General features: G+C 48.4%; 2 protein-coding genes across 2 annotated transcripts; both read left to right on the top strand.

Moving 5' to 3' along the window:
• Positions 1 to 201: 201 nt before the first annotated feature.
• LOC114800762 (homeobox protein Hox-C13a) lies at positions 202 to 2,852 on the top strand. The gene is made up of 2 exons (XM_028998524.1): positions 202 to 865; positions 2,593 to 2,852. The coding sequence occupies exons 1-2, from the start codon at positions 202 to 204 to the stop codon at positions 2,850 to 2,852; spliced, it is 924 nt and encodes a 307-aa protein (XP_028854357.1).
• Positions 2,853 to 8,170: 5,318 nt separating this feature from the next.
• Positions 8,171 to 9,716, top strand: hoxc12b (homeobox C12b). Its single transcript, XM_028998548.1, has 2 exons — positions 8,171 to 8,789; positions 9,478 to 9,716. The coding sequence occupies exons 1-2, from the start codon at positions 8,171 to 8,173 to the stop codon at positions 9,714 to 9,716; spliced, it is 858 nt and encodes a 285-aa protein (XP_028854381.1).
• The last annotated feature ends 8,882 nt before the right edge of the window (positions 9,717 to 18,598 follow it).

Below are 18,598 nucleotides of genomic sequence, written 5' to 3'. Positions count from 1 at the left end.
CGCGTTTAAAGGGGATGGGCCGCCGCTCGGGGCTCCCCCGCCCCGCCCCGCGTCACGTGTCGGCCCATTCCGCGATATTAACGACGGCCCGGGCGCGCGGCGCCTCCCCGTGCGCATGCGCTCGGCGAGAAAAAATGAGCTTGGAAGTGAGAGGTCGGTGCTGGAGCGGTCGACTTTTAAAAACCATCGGCAGTCCGTGATATGACGACTTCGCTGGTCCTGCATCCACGCTGGGCGGACACCTTGATGTATGTTTATGAAAAAAGCCCGAATGAAAATAGTCCGCATAAAAACCCATCCATGGACGGACTGAGCGGGAATTGCCCGGCGACCCACTGCAGGGAACTCATCTCGCACCCGGCGGTCGCCCGTCACTCCGGAACCCTCGCGACCCACCAGGGCTCCGTGTACCCGGACCTCTCCTCCCAGGACGCCGCGCGCCAGTGCCCGGCGCCCCAGACGTCGTCGGGCGCCTCGCTGGGCTACGGCTACCCGTTCGGGAGCCCGTATTACGGCTGCCGCCTGTCGCACTCGCACAACGTGAACTTGCAGCAGAAGCCGTGCTCCTACCACCCGGCCGACAAGTACGGCGAGTCCGGCGGCGCGCTGCCCGCCGACGAGCTCTCCGGCCGCGCCAAGGAGTTCGCCTTCTACCCGAGCTTCGCCGGCTCGTACCAGGCGGTCCCGGGATACCTGGACGTGTCCGTGGTGCCCGGGATCAGCTCCCACGCCGAGCCGCGGCACGAGACTCTGATTCCCATGGAGGGCTACCAGCACTGGGCTCTGTCGAACGGGTGGGACAGCCAGGTGTACTGCTCCAAGGAGCAGACCCAGTCCGCGCACCTCTGGAAGTCGCCCTTTCCGGGTATGGAGGCCGTGGGTTTTTTTTTTTTTTTTTTTCGGGTTCGGGGGTCGCGGGCGTCTTCACGTTTTGCTGCCTGCACATTTCTTATGATCGTGATCATGCTCGGCGGTGACGGACTAAACATGTCAGAAGCGTTAATGCTTCGCGTACGTAGACATGACGGGTACGTGTGGCGCAGTAACCCAGTACAGCGCAACGCCTTCGTTGCCCGGCGCCGAAATTTGACAGGATCTGGGGCATTTCCGTGTGCGTGAGAGCACCGGACCCGTCCCGCGTGGACGTGGGGTGGGGTGGGGGGCAGTAAATCATTCCCTTCGCGTGACCGAGTGGGAGCTTACTTTCGTGTCTCTAATTTCCCCCGAGGACGCGGGTTTTAATGTCACGTCTAGCGAGCTTCTTCGCGGATCTTGCTCGTGTTTTGTGCTCATCTGTCTCACCTCCATTACTGAGGACCAATGAGAATCGCTTCTGGGTTACAGAGGATATGGTGTTTTTTATTATTATTATTATTAGAGAGGAGATTTGTAGTTATGCGTAGAATTATGTACAGTTACACATTTATAACAAATTGTGGGTCTCATAGAGAAACGCACATAGGTGTAGGTGTGTGTGTGTGTGTGTGTGTGTGTGTGTGTGTGTGTGTGTGTGTGTAAGGTGCTTTTCACACATGCCCAGCCTCATGGCTCGACAGGAGGAGGCGACCTCAGGCTACTTGAAGCCCCGCTGCTCGTATTAAACGACCATTTCTATTTCAGAGGATCGGTTTCACGTTCCGTCTTAGCCCACAAATTCCGCAGTTGATCGCGTTATTACTCACCGTCTAGTTAACGTTTAACGCGCACGTCAAGTAGCCTGTACACGCCTACACAGCATTTGGTCACAAGTATAAATAGAAGGTTTTTGTCTCGCGTGTGTTAAATACGTGTAATTATACATTATAATAGTAATAATGAACTATAACGAAATGGGACGATATATCGGATTCAATTAAAAGGGCAAAATTGTCTTGGCCGTTTGTCTTGTCCCTCGTGTTCAGCACGACTGTCCTGTTGACCGTTGTCCCTTGTAAACGACTTCCTTCCCTCTGCCGTCACCCTTTTCTGCACGACGCCCGCGATCTTCCTTTTCAACCCTGAAATATATGGCTGTGACAGCGCGTTATCTGTCACTTTTTAGGATTCGTGCATTTTAACCATCAATCTTTTTTTTTTTTTTTTTTTTTGAAGGGGAGGGGGGCGCCTCCGGATTGAAAATGCGAGTTCGTACTCGAACAGCAGATTCAACATTCTTTGCACAAGTTACACACACGCTCCCCCGACACTGGAAAAGCTAAAACGCATGAAATGAATACACTGGGCACATCAATTAGAAATAAACGAAATATAAATGGATAGAATAGAATAGAATAGAATAGAATAGAATAGAATAGAATAGAATAGAATAGAATAGGCAGAGTTCTAGTTTTCCCCTCAATATCCTCAGTCCAAAGTCACCACCAATGCGACAACGCTGGTGTAACGTCACCGAGAGTCCGAGCAGATTGAAAAATAAACGGGCTGCTTAAAGGCGAAAACTTTATGGAGTTGAGCGTTTTTTTACACACACAAAAAAAAACCTGATAAACTCCAACGAGCAAGGACGCAGTTCTCATATGTCGTGTGTTAAAAGTGCGTGTGTAGATGTTTCTGCTCTGACGCCCGACCTTCTCCTCTCCTCTGCGCCCTCAGACGTGGTGCCGCTGCAGCCGGAGGTCAGCACCTACCGCCGGGGCCGCAAGAAGCGCGTCCCCTACACCAAGCTCCAGCTGAAGGAGCTGGAGAAGGAGTACGCGGCCAGCAAGTTCATCACCAAAGACAAGCGGCGGCGGATCTCCGCCACCACCAACCTGTCCGAGCGCCAGGTCACCATCTGGTTCCAGAACCGCCGCGTCAAGGAGAAGAAGTTCGTCTGCAAATCCAAGACAAGCGGCCACATGCATGCGACCTGAGCGCCCAACCTTCCCCCACGAAGACCCCCACCCCTCTTTTTCCACTTAAACGAACTATATATTTATATTTATATGTTATAAGTCTGATGCGCCATCTTCAGCCACGCCTTCGGGATCCGATTCCGACTTTTCTTCGACCTTCTCGTGCTTCAGAAACTGTAGCTTGAGGGACGTGTACGGGGGTTCCTCGGACGTGTGTGCTGGTGAGACTGGCCGGGATCTGGTTCGAGTCTCCCGGGCCTGTACTGTTCTTATTACGTGTTTTTATTATTTAATGAAACCCCACTCCGCACACACACACACACACACACACACGCACGCACACACACACACACACATGCACGCGTATGGCTGTCGTGCGTCGTTTAAATTCGGTGAAGGATGTGTATCTGCCATGCAACTGGAATGATGATGATGATGATGATGATTAAAGAGAAAATGCGTATTCATCCACAGACTCTGCTTGTTTGGTTTGTACAGTGAACTTTTATGTCGTTTTATGCGCGTTGCCTCTTCGGGTTTGGCGCAGCGTGTCGGTGTTGTGGTGTGTAACCCAGAACGAAATGTATGTCGTAAATAAAAAAAAAGTCGTGCATTTGTAACCTGCAATTCAGTTCGTTGTGCCTCACACTCTGTGTCCGAACCTTTCTCCTCTTCTTCTTTCAGGAAGACACCGCTTCTGGTGTCGGGGTTTTCGGGGTGGTCACCCCAAGTCTCAGAAATCCCTGAGAAGCTCGTTAGGCAACAAACTGAGTACCCCAACCCATCAAAAACAAAAACAAAAAAGTAAAGACGTGAACATGGGGGACATCAGGGGAAAGTTGGACATAACATGGGCCTGGAGCAGAAATCAGAACTTACTCGACGTCATTGTGGCGCGCGAGTTGGGGTTGTGTAAGTAAAAAGCCCGCTCAGGAGGAACGTTATTTCCCGGTCACACCAGTACAAGTCGGCGTGGGTTTTGGTTCGCGTCGCTCTTCGTCTCTTCCACGCTTCTGGCGTCGGTCGAGGAATAAAATTATTATTATTATTATTATTATTTTGTCTACTTCATATATACATTTTATTGGTTGGTAAATGTGTTCGTTTGTTCATCGTTCGGTGAGTCGAAATAAGATGAGTCGACGCCGCGCCACGTCTGCGCTCCGTTCGGAAAGCGGCTTGAGTTCCAGCCACAGAGAGACGAAACAAAGTTTCGATCAGTTGTCGCCCTGAAGTAACTCTGCACGTCAAGAAATAGAATGACTTCTGAGCAGCAAGGGGAAAAGACGCCATTAAAACTTCATCAAGACATCGAAAAAAATCCACAGATGTTAGAAAGTATTATAATAAGATTATTTGCTGTGGTCTGAAGCCTCTTGGTTCTCGCGCGTCTATCTTGTCCTTACGTCACTTTGTTTTGTTTTTTTGTGGCTACCCTTGACCATGACTATGCAGTCACATTGACCTTGACTTGGAGCAGTCGTGTCGCAGCGGACCGGAGAAGGGTGGGTCTCCTCTCACACGTCGCGCCAGGAGGTGGGAGGTCATTGTTCGTGGACGCGCAGCGCGCCACCCCCCCACCCTCACCCCCCCTTTTTTCACGCTAAAACAATAAGACGTGAAGGAGGAGGTGGGTCGTTTTAATATTCGTGTCTATAATTCCTTGTATATTTACGTTTGAAGCAGGCCCGTCTTGTTGAAACGATTTGCCACCGTCGCGGAGAACAGGTAGACGCTGACGTGGGCGAGTCGTGGGGTGTCTGGCCTCCAGACTGGAGGTGCGCTGGAGCAGATGTGCGCCGGAGCCCTCCTGCAGGAACACAGACGTCGGCCGTAAAACCGTTCGAAGGTATGTAGTCTAGACCGGTTCTGGATCCTGATGCGGATCCATAAATCTACTCGCGTCCGCGTTTTTTGGGGGGTGCGCATGACGCGCGACGAGGACGGGGATGGACAGTGTGGGCAGCTTTCGTACCTCTGGACTTTTTTTTTTTTTTTGAGACAAGATACTCGAGATTTGGATTTTTCCCCATAATTTTCATTTTAATTGTATTATTAAAATTATTGTTTTAGGGGAAACTGTGAAACGTCCGATATACTGAAATAGTGAATTGCAGCCAGCCAGAGAATATGGCAGAATAGTATTTTATTCGTAATAACTATTCGTATTATTACTTTTTTTACATTTCAATTTTTATTTATTGGCTTTGTGCAGTTTGATTTTCGCCTCCAGTCAGGGCCGTTTTCTTAAAACTTTTTCAGTCTCGTCCATTTTTCCCCCTCGTGAATGTCAACACATTTCACGTTAATGCTCACACAGCCTCAATATTTATACGTGTAAATAAACAGTAAAATTATCTCATTCTGCTCGAAAACTGTAATTAATACATATAATACGTGTTTTATAAATTGTTAAAAATATATATGGACGTGTATAAAACGAGAAAGAGGCTGCAGATCTTTGTCTGTGTTCCCGCGGAAGAGGCCGAGGAGGAGAAATGACAGCGCTTGACAGCCTCTGCTGGCGAACCGGCGCCACAACCAGGAAGTGAGAGAGAAGCGACAACTCGGATCCAGCGACGCTCCACACGACAACACGAACACCGAAGATCGTGTTCTCGTGGTCGTTTTCCGGCGGTCCGCAGCGAGGCTCGTCCGTGAAAATGACAGTAATGTGAAAATTCACGTGAGGTGAGTGTACAAAAACCAGGATGGTTTTATCTTGAATGGTTTTGCCTATAAAGGGGAGAACATTTAGGAATATTTCTTTTAGAAATCCTTCAACTACTACTGCTGCTAAAATATAGAAATATAAATATATATATATATATATGTGTGTGTGTGTGTGTGTGTGTGTGTGTGTGTGTGTGTGTGTGTGTGTGTGTGTGTGTGTAATTTGTCTGGAATGATAAAAAGCAGCTACACTATTTGGCCCATAAATGTTGTGAAACGCAAGGGAAGCATGAAACATTTTTTAAAAAGTAGAATCGATCTATCTGAGCTGAGCTGTGTACCGACTGAGTCCTAAATGAAATAAAATAATTCCAGATAAATTCTACATATTTAAAATGTATAGATGTGTGTGTGTGGAATTTCCCTGGAATTGTTTTATTTAATCTGTCTTTAATCTCTCTATATATGTATATTTGTCTGGAATTATTTTATTTAATTCAGGCTGAATGGTGATCACAGCTCCATTCAGCTCAAGTGGATCAATTCTCAATTCTACTTTAAAAGAAATGTTTCATGCTTCCCTTGCGTTTTACAACATTTATGGACCAAATAGTGTTTATGGTTAAATCTTTTTTTTTTTTTTTTTTTTTTTTGCTTACTCCACATATCTGACTTATTTTTTTTCCACACGGCTTGATGAATCGAAAGTCGACGCTGCTGTGCTGTTTAAGACTAGACGGTCGCTTCAATGGGCCCAGACGTCACAGTGCACTAGACAGTGACCTTGAACTGGCGGAGGCGCCTGTTGGCGGCGACCTTCTCCCCCAAAACCCAGAAGGGACGCGTGGACACCGCGCTGTTCCTGTCGCCGTTCTCCGTGCGCGGCCCCGTACGTTCCGGTGTCGGTTCGGTCTGCACGGGGAACGTTTGACGTGCGACCACGTCGACAATGTCGAAGGCCCCCGCGCCGTGGGACTTTCCTTCTCGTGGGACCGAGCGTCCCAGACTCTCGGCTCCCCTTTAACCTGCTCCAGTTCTGCATCCTGGTGTAGTAACCTGTCTGCATTTTAACATTCTTTATCGTCTGCACACAAACCGCACCTCCAGAGATCATGTAAATCGTACTAATATTCTCTAAGAAAATGTCTACATTTTTAATAATACGTTTCTGTTAAAAAAATATGTCACCTATACATAAAATATACTCAATGTCTGTAGCCACGTGGCCAGGCAGCGCTAAAACTCGCAGTTTTTTTTTTTGTTTTTTAGATTACCTGTTTATCATTTTAATTCTAGGCTCAAGTAAACAGAATAAAGGAATAACGCGAGCTGGTTTTGCCCTCCGGTGCTACCGTTTTGTGCAACACGTCTCGTGTTGGGTAAAATGCGCCGAAATCTGGGGTCACCCCACCAGACGTCATTTGGGGAGATCCTGGCCTGTTCTCTCAGCCACGTACCCCCTTACACCATACCAGAGGAATAAAGAAGTGAATATTGAGTATTAACACGCGTCATCAGGGCCTTCTGGCCCTTTGCAGGTCAACTGACCACGAGTTCCTGCGCCCGCCACAGCGGTTTTATTGCAAAGAAAAATATTAAAAATGCGCGTAGGCGTGCGCGCGTTATTGGACGTTTTACGCGTTTGAAATATACAAACATGTTTTCTTCAGACGTGAGAAATTAGACGTTCTAACACCCCCCCGAACGATATTTTTGCCGTGCGTTATTATTACCATCGTCTCTGTATATAGACTGTAACCTGACATCATGACGTTAGACTTGGATTCACTGCCAAGGGTCCCTCTTTCTTTTTAAAGCCTTTTTATACAGGCTCCTTGTAAAAAAAAATAAACTAAAATAAACGAATCGTGTCGTCTCTTTAAAACACCTCGGGAGCTCCGCACTTTCGGGAAAGTTTACTGAGACAAACTGTCCATCCGCCGACCCCAGTGTCTCCTCCTTTCCTGTCTCATTCTTCCTCCTTCTCCTCTTTGTTAACCCGCGGTCGGTGTTCTCGGGGTCCCACTGACCCCGGTACAGTAAACGGGCGCCTGGCATCACTCCTTCCCCTCGACCGGCCAATAAAACCGGAGCTCCGCCGCTTTATGTGACGTTCGATTCATTCGTAATTTACTCTAAAACAAAACCGCGGGGCGCGATAAAGACGGTGCTCTCGTGAAAATATTTTTATATATATATTTCCAGCAGCTGAAAGGATCGAGTCACTTGTCGATATATAAATTCTTCACAGGTTTTTTTTTTTTAATTATTATTATTCATTAGTCTGTTTTTGGGCATTATCTGTGGCAAAATGATGTTGTGATGGCGTGATATATTATCACCTCTGCGTGCAGGCTGGTGACAGACTCGGACTCCGTTTCAAAATTCGCGCTGTACTGTTGCGCGAAAAAAAAAAAAAGTTTAGCTTTTTTTTAAACATTTTTTTTTTCATAAAATGTTTATAGTATTTTTAAAAAGCTTATAAAAGCCGTAATACAGAAGTGAATGTTTTGTTTTGTCAGACGCAGGGCCGGGTGGGTGGCGTAACGTAAGTAGGTTGTGACCAGGTGATCCGCCAGCAGCCAATCAGAGGCGGCGCTGGGTTTAACTATGTTAAATGTCAGATTGCTATAAACTAGAAGCTCTTGGTCGGGCCCGCCGAAATGGGCGAGCATAATCTCCTTAATCCCGGTTTTGTGGGACCTTTGGTAAACATCCACACCGGAGACACCTTTTACCTCCCCAATTTCCGCGCGTCCGGGGGACAGCTGGCGGGTTTACCGTCTCTACCCTACCCCAGGAGGGAGAATGTGTGCTCCCTGCCATGGACCCCGTCGGAGCCGTGCAACGGATACCCTCAGTCCTACTTCAGTGGCCCCGTGTCCCTCAACCCCAGTTTCAACCGAGCATGCGACATAACGCGACAAGAGGAGAGCAAATGTTTTTACGGCAACGGCGGCGGCGGCGGCGGCGGAGGAGGAGGAGGAGGAGGAGGCTTGAACCGCGAGAGCTGCGCCGAGAGCGCCGGCCACAAGGACAGGGTGCGGGGAGACCCCTCCGTCTCCGCGCCCGTCGGGGAGCCGGCGCTGCACAACGGGACCTTCCCCAAATACGACTACGGCGCGCTCGGCGACCAGATGCCGCGGGACCCGCCGTCCTGCCCGTCGCTCGAGTCCGACTCCGGCTCGTCGCTGCTCAACGAGGGGCGCAAGACCCCGTCCGGCATCACCCTGACGTCCCCTGGCGCGCACACGCACGCGTCCACCACGGCGGCAGGCGGAGGTGAGTAGTGGCACAGGGTGTGTGTGTGTGTGTGTGTGTGTGTTTATAAGCTGCGACGCATCGCGTTTATTGGACGTTAACGAGATGTGGCCTGCACTGCGCGCCTCGTGTTTTTAAAGGGATGCATTATTATTATTATTATTAGTTATTATTATTATTAATGTTATTGTTATAATGCACATATTTCCCCCTCTTGGACGTGGTGTCATACGGTGCGTGCACATCAGGGCGGGCACCGCTAGGGGAGGCACTGAAAAGACACAGTTCCCGTTTCCTTTACACACCAGTAAACTCTTACTGCGCAATAAAAGGGCGACATTGTCCGCGTTTAAAAAAAGAAAAAGAAAAACCCGGTTTGGCCGAATAAAAGACGGAAAAGCCGATTCGATAAAACGCGGGGGGTTTTATGGCGCGCGTGGCGACAGCAGCTTATTAATAATAATAATAATAATAATAATGGCATTAAAGTGGGATGGGAAGCTTGGCTTTTGAACGAAAAGTAAAAATGTTCATTAAAAATTACATTAACTGCGTGTTTTTTAAAAATTGGAAGGACATATCACACATGATCCAGGAGCCATTTGCAATAAGTAAATATGAAAATATGAAAATGAGTGTGCTTGTATGAATATGGAATCCCTGCGTGGAAGTGCCGATGTCGCCTTGACTTCTGCCCCCCTGTTCCCAGGTGCCCCCTGGTACCCCATGCACACGCGCACCCGGAAAAAGCGGAAGCCCTACTCCAAGCTGCAGCTGGCCGAGCTGGAGGGCGAGTTCATGCTCAACGAGTTCATAACGCGCCAGCGGCGGCGGGAGCTCTCCGACCGGCTCAACCTGAGCGACCAACAGGTCAAGATCTGGTTCCAGAACCGGCGCATGAAGAAGAAAAGACTGCTGCTGCGCGAGCAGGCCCTCACCTTCTTCTAGAACGCGGCGGCGGGAAACTCTTTCCGGCCCAATTCATCTGCGGAGGAGGAGAAGGAGGAGGAAGAGGAAGAGGAGGAAGAGGTGGTGGTGGGTGGGAGGGGGGGGTTCTGGTTCTGAATTCTCATCATCTAGATACGCGTGTGACGTCATCACCAATTAACTGATAAATATATCTGAGAACCATCGTCAGGCTTTTGCCCCCCCAAAACAAAACAAAACAAACAAAAAAAACACGCAAAAAATAAACCCCAACGTGGCCGAACCGCGAGCAGAACCCCCCGGGGGGAGGTCCGCCAGAATCAGCATAAGAATTTCTACTTTCTACTCACACCGGTTTACCGCGAAACAACCACTACGACTATTCCTCGTTAATATTATATTCATGTAGTTCCTCGGTAATATTAGGAACAAATTTGTTGATTTAGATCCTGCGTGCGCGTATGGCTGCTGCTGTATAATGATGCGGTCATTTATAACAATGTGCATTATTGTTGTCGTTATCAAACCGGAATTATTAAACCGTTTTAAATCGAACGGAATAACCCACCGACCGGGGTTCGGTGACGTGGCCTGCGTGGCCGACGCGTGGGCTTCAGGAGGAACGATCGCAACCATGTGAAGTCTTATTGATACGAAATATTTTATTGCAATAACAGGAGTTTGTGTGATCTATATATATATATATATATCACGTTACCACACACACACACACACACACAATCAAGATTGCACGTGAATCTTTTTACCCTTTTTGTATTTGAAAAAAAGGGGAAATATTTATGCATTTGGTGCAAAATGCTCGTACTTTTATTATTTGTTAACCAGTTTTGAACGCCCCCCCCCCACACACACTGTAGAAAAGACGGGGTCACGTCAGACTTCCGTCAGCTACGCCAACGACATACCACGCCGCGAACATTTACTTCTGTACGTTACAGATTTTAATCGTTCTTTTTTTTCTATACGCAGCTGATCCGTAGAGTAGCGTGTAGCGTAGTGTTATGTGTAGAGTAAAAAAAAAAAGAAGAAGCTTGTGTTAGTAAAGTAAAAAAAGAAAAGAAATCTGTCTGTGGTTTGGAGATGTTCTTTGCTGCTCCTTCTCCTTTTTTTTTTTGTCATGTCGGTGCTGCATGGTAGGAGTAGCGGTGGAGTAGTGTCGGTGTCTGTATGCTCGGTGTCATGATGTTCCGTCCTGTCTGCTCTCTTCTGCCCCTGTAATCTGCATTATATGAATGTAATATTGTACGTGTATGGTTTACTATGTCTAATAAAGTTCTATAAACTTTTAAGTTAACCCGCTGGCCATCATTTGCGCGGCTCGTCCACGCGCCCGTGGACGTTCGAAATTTCCACTCGGAAAACCAGGGGTACGTCGGAAGGCCGAAAAGGGGGTACATTTGATCACCAAAACGGCACAGCGGGGGGACGGAAGACGCAACTTGGCCTTGGCCTCCAACTTGGCGGCTCAGCCGAGCCGCCGGTGCTCCACGTATTTCCCCTTTAGACGAAAGACGGCGGTCTGTGAGTAAATGTGTAAAAAGTAGGACGAGAGTAGGACGGTCCGCGTGCGGCAGTAAACACGCAGCGATTTAAAAAATAAAAATAAAAAAATCACCCACAGAATTGGATTTATACGTCGAATTTACACGTTTGCAGAAAGAAATACAAAATACACGTCGGTTTTTGCGTTTTGTCTTAACGATAAAAAAATCACCCAAATGTCGGGATTTTTCCGTAAAATTATAGCCATCTTTTCCGTCAAACGTTCACCTGAACTTCAAGTTCACGTCTAGTCCCCCCCACCCGGTGTCGGGAGACGGATCCACGCCACGGTCTGAAAAAAAAAACCCAATCCGGATGAGGGTCAAGTCGGACTCTGGCGGAGCGTGATTTCATCCCTCGAGCTCGACGCCGCGTTTTCACGCCACTCAGACGCACAGATCCGGCGGCGCGGCCACGTGGCCTCGTGACTCGGGAAACAAATCGCCACTTTTTTTTTTTTTATGACGCAATAAAATTCTATAAAATCTGCTGTTATTTGTTCTCGCTCGTTGGACAGAGAGAATTAAAGATTAGCGTGACTTCATTAATTTTCTGGAGGGGGCGAGGGAGGGGGCTTTTGGTTCTGATTGGACGATTTAGGGGAAAAGCCCCAATTACGGGACATCGCTAAAACACAAAAAGTGCCGATCGCTCTGTTGATCGTTTTTCTGTAATTAATTAACGGGCAAAAAAAAAACTCAAGGAAATCACTGAGGTTGAGAATGAGTTGTGTTTAAAACGTTCGGAGAACGTTCCGGCCTCAGGAAGGCCCCGGGTGTCCATCCTCGGCGCTTTTGTTCCTTTGAAGGCGTCCTCAAGGTCAAATGCAGACGTCACAGCGCGACGGAAGACCCTTGCGGTTTTTAAGGTGGCCGTGTTGGGGGGAGGAGCCCCCTCTCTCCACCTTATTCCGTTTTATTTTTCACGTTTTCACCCTTTATTTACCGCATTAAACCCCCACTGTCGCGGGAGCGGAGCGCGCGAGAAGGTCCACGGCTTCGCAGGCGTCGAAACGCGCGTCGAGGCCTTTTTGAGAATCGGCAATCTGGCGAAGACCTTGAATGTGAGGCCGCGCGCTCCCGGTGACGGTGTCGTGGTGGCCGCGGAGAGGGGGCGGGGCGGGAGAGAGGGGCGCAGCAGTGGAGTGTGTGTGTGTGTGTGTGTGTGTGTGTGTGTGTGTGTGTGTGTGTGGAGGGGGGGGGGGGTTCATGGTTGCCACGCACCGGGTAGCCTTGAACTAGTCTGCGGTGTCGTCACATTCCAGGAAGGAGCGACGCCGAAGCCTCGTGTCCGATCTTGACGAGCTGAGGCATCAGATGTAGAGAATTGTCCCTCACTGTCCCCTCGCCGTCCAATTAGAGAGAGAGGGAAGTAAGAAACTAACTGTGTGTGTTTGTGTGTATGTGTGTGTAAGTGTGTGTGTGTGTGCGTGTTTACATGTGCAGCTTTATGACACTCCCCCTGCTGTTCATTCAAAAAAGAAAAAACAGACAGATGTCAGATAGATAGATAGATAGATAGATAGATAGATAGATAGATAGATAGATAGATAGATAGATAGATAGATAGATAGATAGATAGATTTCAACATTAAAACACATTAGTGGGACGTATAGAGAAAAAAAAAAGTTTGAAAGTTTGATTCTGGACATTTTGATTCCAGAATCCTTGATAGACTTCTTTAAATTGGTCCCTTCCGCGCCACATTGGAGGGGACCGTCGAATTCTGGACACCAGGGTGCGAAACGTCAACTGATCTTCTGGCCCCCGGAGCTGGAAACGAGCTCCCGGGCGCTTCATTGGTGAAACACGGGAGCGGCGTTTTCACACCGGCCGGTCAGAACGCGCGGGCCCGAACCCACGCATTCAGCGTCGAGGCTTCAAAACGCGCGGCCGTCGGAGTAAAATGCGTCCGACGGCGCTTTAAACGCAGAGCCGATTCATAATTCTTAATAAAACGACGACACGATTTTGAGGTCTGCGAAGTGATTTCGTAATAATCCCACGTCCACGAAGCGCCGTCGCGGCTCTGCCAGACACGCGCGAGTGTCCGTATTAAACAGTTTCACTGAACATAAACAGCTCTATATTATTTTCATTGGCGCGCCGGGCGCGAGGGTCTCCGCGGCGCGTTTAACGCGCGCGTTTTACGCGCCGCCTTTTGTCCGCCAACCGTCGATCAATGGCCGAAAACTCCGGACGCGCGGGGATTAAGGGCCGAATTAGAGCGGACGAGACACTTCCGGCGGGCCGAGGGCGAGAGCCGGAAGTCAAGCCGCCCCGCGGTCCCGACATTCCACGTTCTCCGCGTTTCTGTTCATCTGCTATTTCTTTTACGTTCCGACCATGATCAGTTTTGCGCTAAAACGCTTCCTTCATGTTAAAGTTTATTTCAGTTCGCAAATGTAGATTTTTACTTGTGTTACATTTCATTCAAGTAGATTTTATAGATAATTCGGAAACTTTTAACAATAAATGCGGCTCACAAGTTTTGAAGTTTGTGAGACTTTTAAACCGGACCTTAAATTCTTAAAGGCCCAGCGTGCGTCGGCACTTTTGATCGTAACCTTGCACTTGACTTTTTTTGTGCAATACAATAAAATTTGGGGGTAATACAATAAAATATTGCCAACACATTACTGATAGTAATTTTTCCATTTATAAAATTCACAGATTTGTTCTTTTTTTCTGTAGTTATCCCCGTTAACTGCGCGTTTAAAATGTAAAACCAGTTCAAAGGAGACCCGAGAGACGAGGATGCGTCAAAATCCGTAATTTATAAATTCTTTTAAATCGTATTTATTCATTTTAAAGCGTTCTTTTGAGTCGCGTCGAACGTCAATTTACACGACGGGGACCAAACATCTCCAACAATTGTTTAAATGTCGTATTTAATGTCACACACGGCGAATTTGGAGAGACGAGTTGTCCCGGGCTGCCGTATAAATGTGAGAATTTGTCCCCGTGGACAATGAGTTCCTGCTGCAAGCCTGTGGGCGGGATCCTGTGCTGAAGGTCAAGTTAGTGAGAACCTTATATGGGTCCTGCTGTCCACCAAAAGGCCGAGGAAGACAAGGGCGCTTTTTAAAATCCATCCGATTCATGTTTTTTTTCCTTCTTTCTTCTTATTTTTTTTTTTATAAATGATTTGTTGAATTGTTGAGGGTATAAAACGAGACGTTTTGCCAATTTCGCCGAAAAGGAAACGGTCGCGGTCGAATAAAAAAGTGCCGCGCGCGCCGTCGAGGAAAGAAAATTTGTTCTTTACGTTAAATAAGTACAAAAAAAAAACAGTCCCGAAGATGCCGAGGAAGTCGGTGCGGAGCTTTAGATTTACCGAGTAGTCGGAAACCGAGACGGACATTCGGTAAGGAAACGCTAAAACTATTTCCGTTCTAGTTCTTTCCGGCGTTCTACGGTTGATTCGTTTTTTATTTCTTCTTTTATATCGTCTGAAGGATTGTGCCACCCAACGTCCACCTGTCCAGTAACTGGGTGACACAAAAACGAGGCGTCAGGCACAAAGTGACAGAGTTACTCCTTGTTCGGTACGCGGCGGATTGCGCGAGTAGCGCGCAGGCCAGAAACCCACAATTGTACTGAATTAAGTTCAGAATTAAGAATTAAGTTGCGCTAATGAACACATTTTTTAAACAACAGTCGATGACCGCGAGAACCACGTGATTCCACCACAACACACGAAATAGCCGTTCGATGTTTCTTTTAAGTCCGTTTAAAGAAGAATCGTTTTTAGACTGTGCGTATAATCACGCGCGCGACACACGAGTGGGAATTTTGTCCCCGCGGAAAGTGTCGCGCACCTGTCACTGCAAACCGATCGTTCGCCCAGCGTGCGGATTATTTTGAGCCGAACGGGCGACGAGATGGAAACCCACCGGGATCGGATGTGCAGCAGAACCACGGAGGACCACCCGACCCAACCCACCACCACCCCCTCCCAATAAAAAATCAAAAATCCGCAAAGCCCAGACACTGTTGGCCATCTATGTAACTTTTTTTTTTTTTAGGAACATCTTACAAGGTGGCTTCTTCTGGTGGGCAGGAAGGAAGACGGTGTAACGTCCCGAGCCCGAACAAACGGACTCAAAAAAAAACAACAACATTTAAACAGCTTCTATTTTTCACAGCTAAGAAACTAAAAATGTGAAAAATCGGTTAACTTTTGCGACGTGTTCATTTTTAAGACGACTGAAGTTCTTTTTTTCTCTCTAAACGGCACCCAGCCGCACGACCGACGCGAACAACGATGCCGGCGACGAGGAAACGTCGAGTAACGTCCCGCGGACCGGACATTTCCCCGCTCGACGCGCTTCCACCCAAAAAAAAAAGTCCCTTCGCGAATCCCCGCTGTTTTAAATCGTCCATTCGCTTCTCTTTTTTTTTGTACGCGTGGGTGCGGGCTTCGAAGACCGTGGGCCGTCCACAGCTCACGCCAAGCGCGTTTAATAGCCCGGCCTACACCCAATTAAAAAAGATCTGGCCCGTGAGGGGACAATAATGTTATTCCACGCGCTCGCCACTTTTAGCTCTTGTTTCTGGAGCGATTTATGCTCCGGGGGGTGGTGGTGCGGGGGTCGAGGGTGTGTGTGTGTGGGGGGGTGCACCGGGCTGCCACCTTGACCAGCGGACCCGGGCGGGAACCGCTCCCGCGTCCTGCTTGCGACCTTGACTGTCGGGGTTCGGTGTTCGTGGCCGTCGCCCCGTGGGAAGCGCCCCGAGATCTGAGTGGTTTTACTGGTATAGTAAAGGGTGGCGAGGCGTTGCCTGGATTCCGCGGACAGACGCATGTCGTAAAGCGCGCGCTCCCCAACAGTGTTGTTTTCAAGCGGAGAATGACAAATATTTACAGCGGGAGGGGCGGGCGACAATCCGGACATGTCCCCAAAAAGAGAGAGAGATAAAGCAGCTAGATTTAAACAAAAAAATGTATATATATATACAACTAAATAAAGTGTAAATCCCACGCAGGGCGAGGACGAGCGACCAGAGTCGGGCCTGCAGACCCCCCCCCCCCCCCCCCCCCCCCCCCCCTCCAAAAAAAACCCCACCACACAACACCCGGGCGGACGCGTTCCGAGAGCAAAGAGACGCGACGGCGTCATTAATTAGGATTAAATGAGAAGGAACGGCCCGGTTCATCGCCTCGTGGAGGAATCCCGCGTGGAACCGAAGGCCTGTTAAACCGGCGGCTAATGCGACGGACGGAAGTGTTCGTTTGTTTTATATTTATTACTTCCCCGCACGCCGTCACGTTTATTATCGAGCGTTTCACGTTCTTTTTAATAAACAGACGCTTTATTTCTCGTGTCGGGTGTTTACTGGGGATCCGTGGAGAAGCCTCGCTTCGCATCGAACGAATTCCTCCACAACGTGTTTTGGGGATTTTTTTTTAAATAGTTTATTTTACCCCCCTCCCCCCTACCCCGAATTCTCTTTTCTTTTTCCTGTGGAAATGCGACGCTTTTCCACGGTGGCGGGGGGCCGCTGGCGTTTTATGGCGGCCTGAGCTGCTTGGAGGATTTTAGTGGTCAAATTCAAGTGCTGTCTGGACAGCTGTCTGCTTTCTTTGTACTTGCGCCTCGACCTTCTTCATCTGGGTACGGGGGTGGGTGGGTGGCGGGAGGCGGCGGGCTTCGGAACCGGAACCGAACCGGCTCGCCGCCACCGTGCCCCGCGTGGACGCCGTGGGAGTGACGCGCGGGGAACGGCCTTTTTGTTCCCCCTCCGGATGATCACAACGCGAAGAGGGAAAGAGCCGCGAACCGAGTTCTTTATCTCGGACGGGAAACCGTCGCGGCAGATGTTCTGACGTGTTCTGATTTAGTTTTGAACTCGTCAGGTTCCCATTTCACCTTCATCTTGTAGAAAAAAAAGGAACGTGTGCCCACGAGGACGTGAACGTACGTATCCGACGTGTTCCGAAGACGTTCCGTTCAGTGGCGCCTTTTTTTCGGTACTAAACTTCAAGTTTAGTACAAGTTCACTTGCGTTCCGACCTTTCGGTGTTTCTGCTGAAAAAGGCCAGATTTTATGTTACTGTGAGCTGTGTCGTTCATCGGTATTCCAGACGGAGTTCCGGGGTTCTGTGTCTTCGCAATTTACTCGACAGGTTTATTTATTTATTTATTTTTATTTTATTTTATTTTATTTTGCCCGAATTTTGGATTAGAGAAGAAAAAACGATCCTAATTCCAGATGCAGCGATCTATCAGACGTGCCGGGCCCGAGAAGCGCGTGTTAAAAGACGTTTGGACGGATGGTGGCTGCGTGTTACTTTTGCACAAACCGCAAGGAGACACCCACACATGCGCAGGGAGAAGAAGTTTTATTGCCACGTTTTATCTTCAATGTAAATCAGACAATAAATCCAGAAGAACCAAAGTGTTACAAACATTACATTAAGCCAGCCTCGTATATTTCTACATAAAAATGCATTTTAAGTGGTTTCTATAATTTGGCAAACGCACGCGTAAATCGCCCTTCCTGGCACGCAGAGCGACGCGAAGGTTCGTGCGTATTTATTTTATTTTATTTATTTATTTTTATTTATTTATTTTAATATTAATAATGATAATCAGGCGCAGGCCGAAGTCACGGCGATTCCACCCCCACCTACACCACCCCCACCCACACCCCACATCCACCCCCCCCACCCCAGCGCCGCACGCGTGGGACGCCCTTCGTTATAAAAACACGACGCGCGGCGTGTTTTTCTCTTCCTCGCGTCCGTTCCACAACAGGCGCAGCCGAGCGCGCAAACTGCTCCATTAAATATAGTCCGAGGCGGCAAGAAAAAATCTTTCTGGGGTTATTTTTGGTTTTATTGGGGTCTTTTTTTTCAAGTCATATAGACAGTAGCGCTTCACGTGGACGTCTGACGGGGGGACATTTCAGACAGGCCACGCAGTCTGTACCCCGAAAACGCTGTCAGTAATAATAAAGATGAATAAGATCTTCTAACATAATGTCTACAACATTAATAAACCGCAATAGTGATAATGCAAACGCAAGCTGCGTCGCGTATGAGTTGCATATCTCTGATTAATTAGTTTGCTTAAATGTTTTTTTTTTTTTTTTTTTTATTCTCGTAATCGTCGTGCCGTCCCTGAAAACCAATCGTTTCAGCCTCTATATCTTACCTAAGTGAACCACTCCTACGCGTGTAAGTGTTCCAAATTGATATATGACAATATCTACTTTCGATCACGTGTCTTAGGGCGACTTAGACGGCCGGCGCGTCATCTCGCCTTCCCAAATTTCCCCCTTCTGCAGCTCGCATCCAAAAGCCCGATCTATAGAAGGCGCGCGCGCGGGGAACG

The sequence above is a fragment of the Denticeps clupeoides genome, chromosome 12, assembly GCF_900700375.1.
Source record: "Denticeps clupeoides chromosome 12, fDenClu1.1, whole genome shotgun sequence".
Taxonomy (NCBI): domain Eukaryota; kingdom Metazoa; phylum Chordata; class Actinopteri; order Clupeiformes; family Denticipitidae; genus Denticeps; species Denticeps clupeoides.
The sequence above is the reverse complement of the archived record's forward strand: the minus strand, read 5'-3'. Positions and strand labels throughout refer to the sequence as shown.

What these genes read in the sequence shown, in the direction of transcription:
- LOC114800762 (XM_028998524.1), top strand. Translation starts at nt 202, where the DNA reads ATGACGACTTCGCTGGTCCTGCATCCACGCTGGGCGGACACCTTGATG. An exon ending in CTGGAAGTCGCCCTTTCCGG is followed by an intron (nt 866 to 2,592) that starts GTATGGAGGCCG and finishes CTGCGCCCTCAG; the next exon opens with ACGTGGTGCCGCTGCAGCCG.
- hoxc12b (XM_028998548.1), top strand. Translation starts at nt 8,171, where the DNA reads ATGGGCGAGCATAATCTCCTTAATCCCGGTTTTGTGGGACCTTTGGTA. An exon ending in CACCACGGCGGCAGGCGGAG is followed by an intron (nt 8,790 to 9,477) that starts GTGAGTAGTGGC and finishes CCCTGTTCCCAG; the next exon opens with GTGCCCCCTGGTACCCCATG.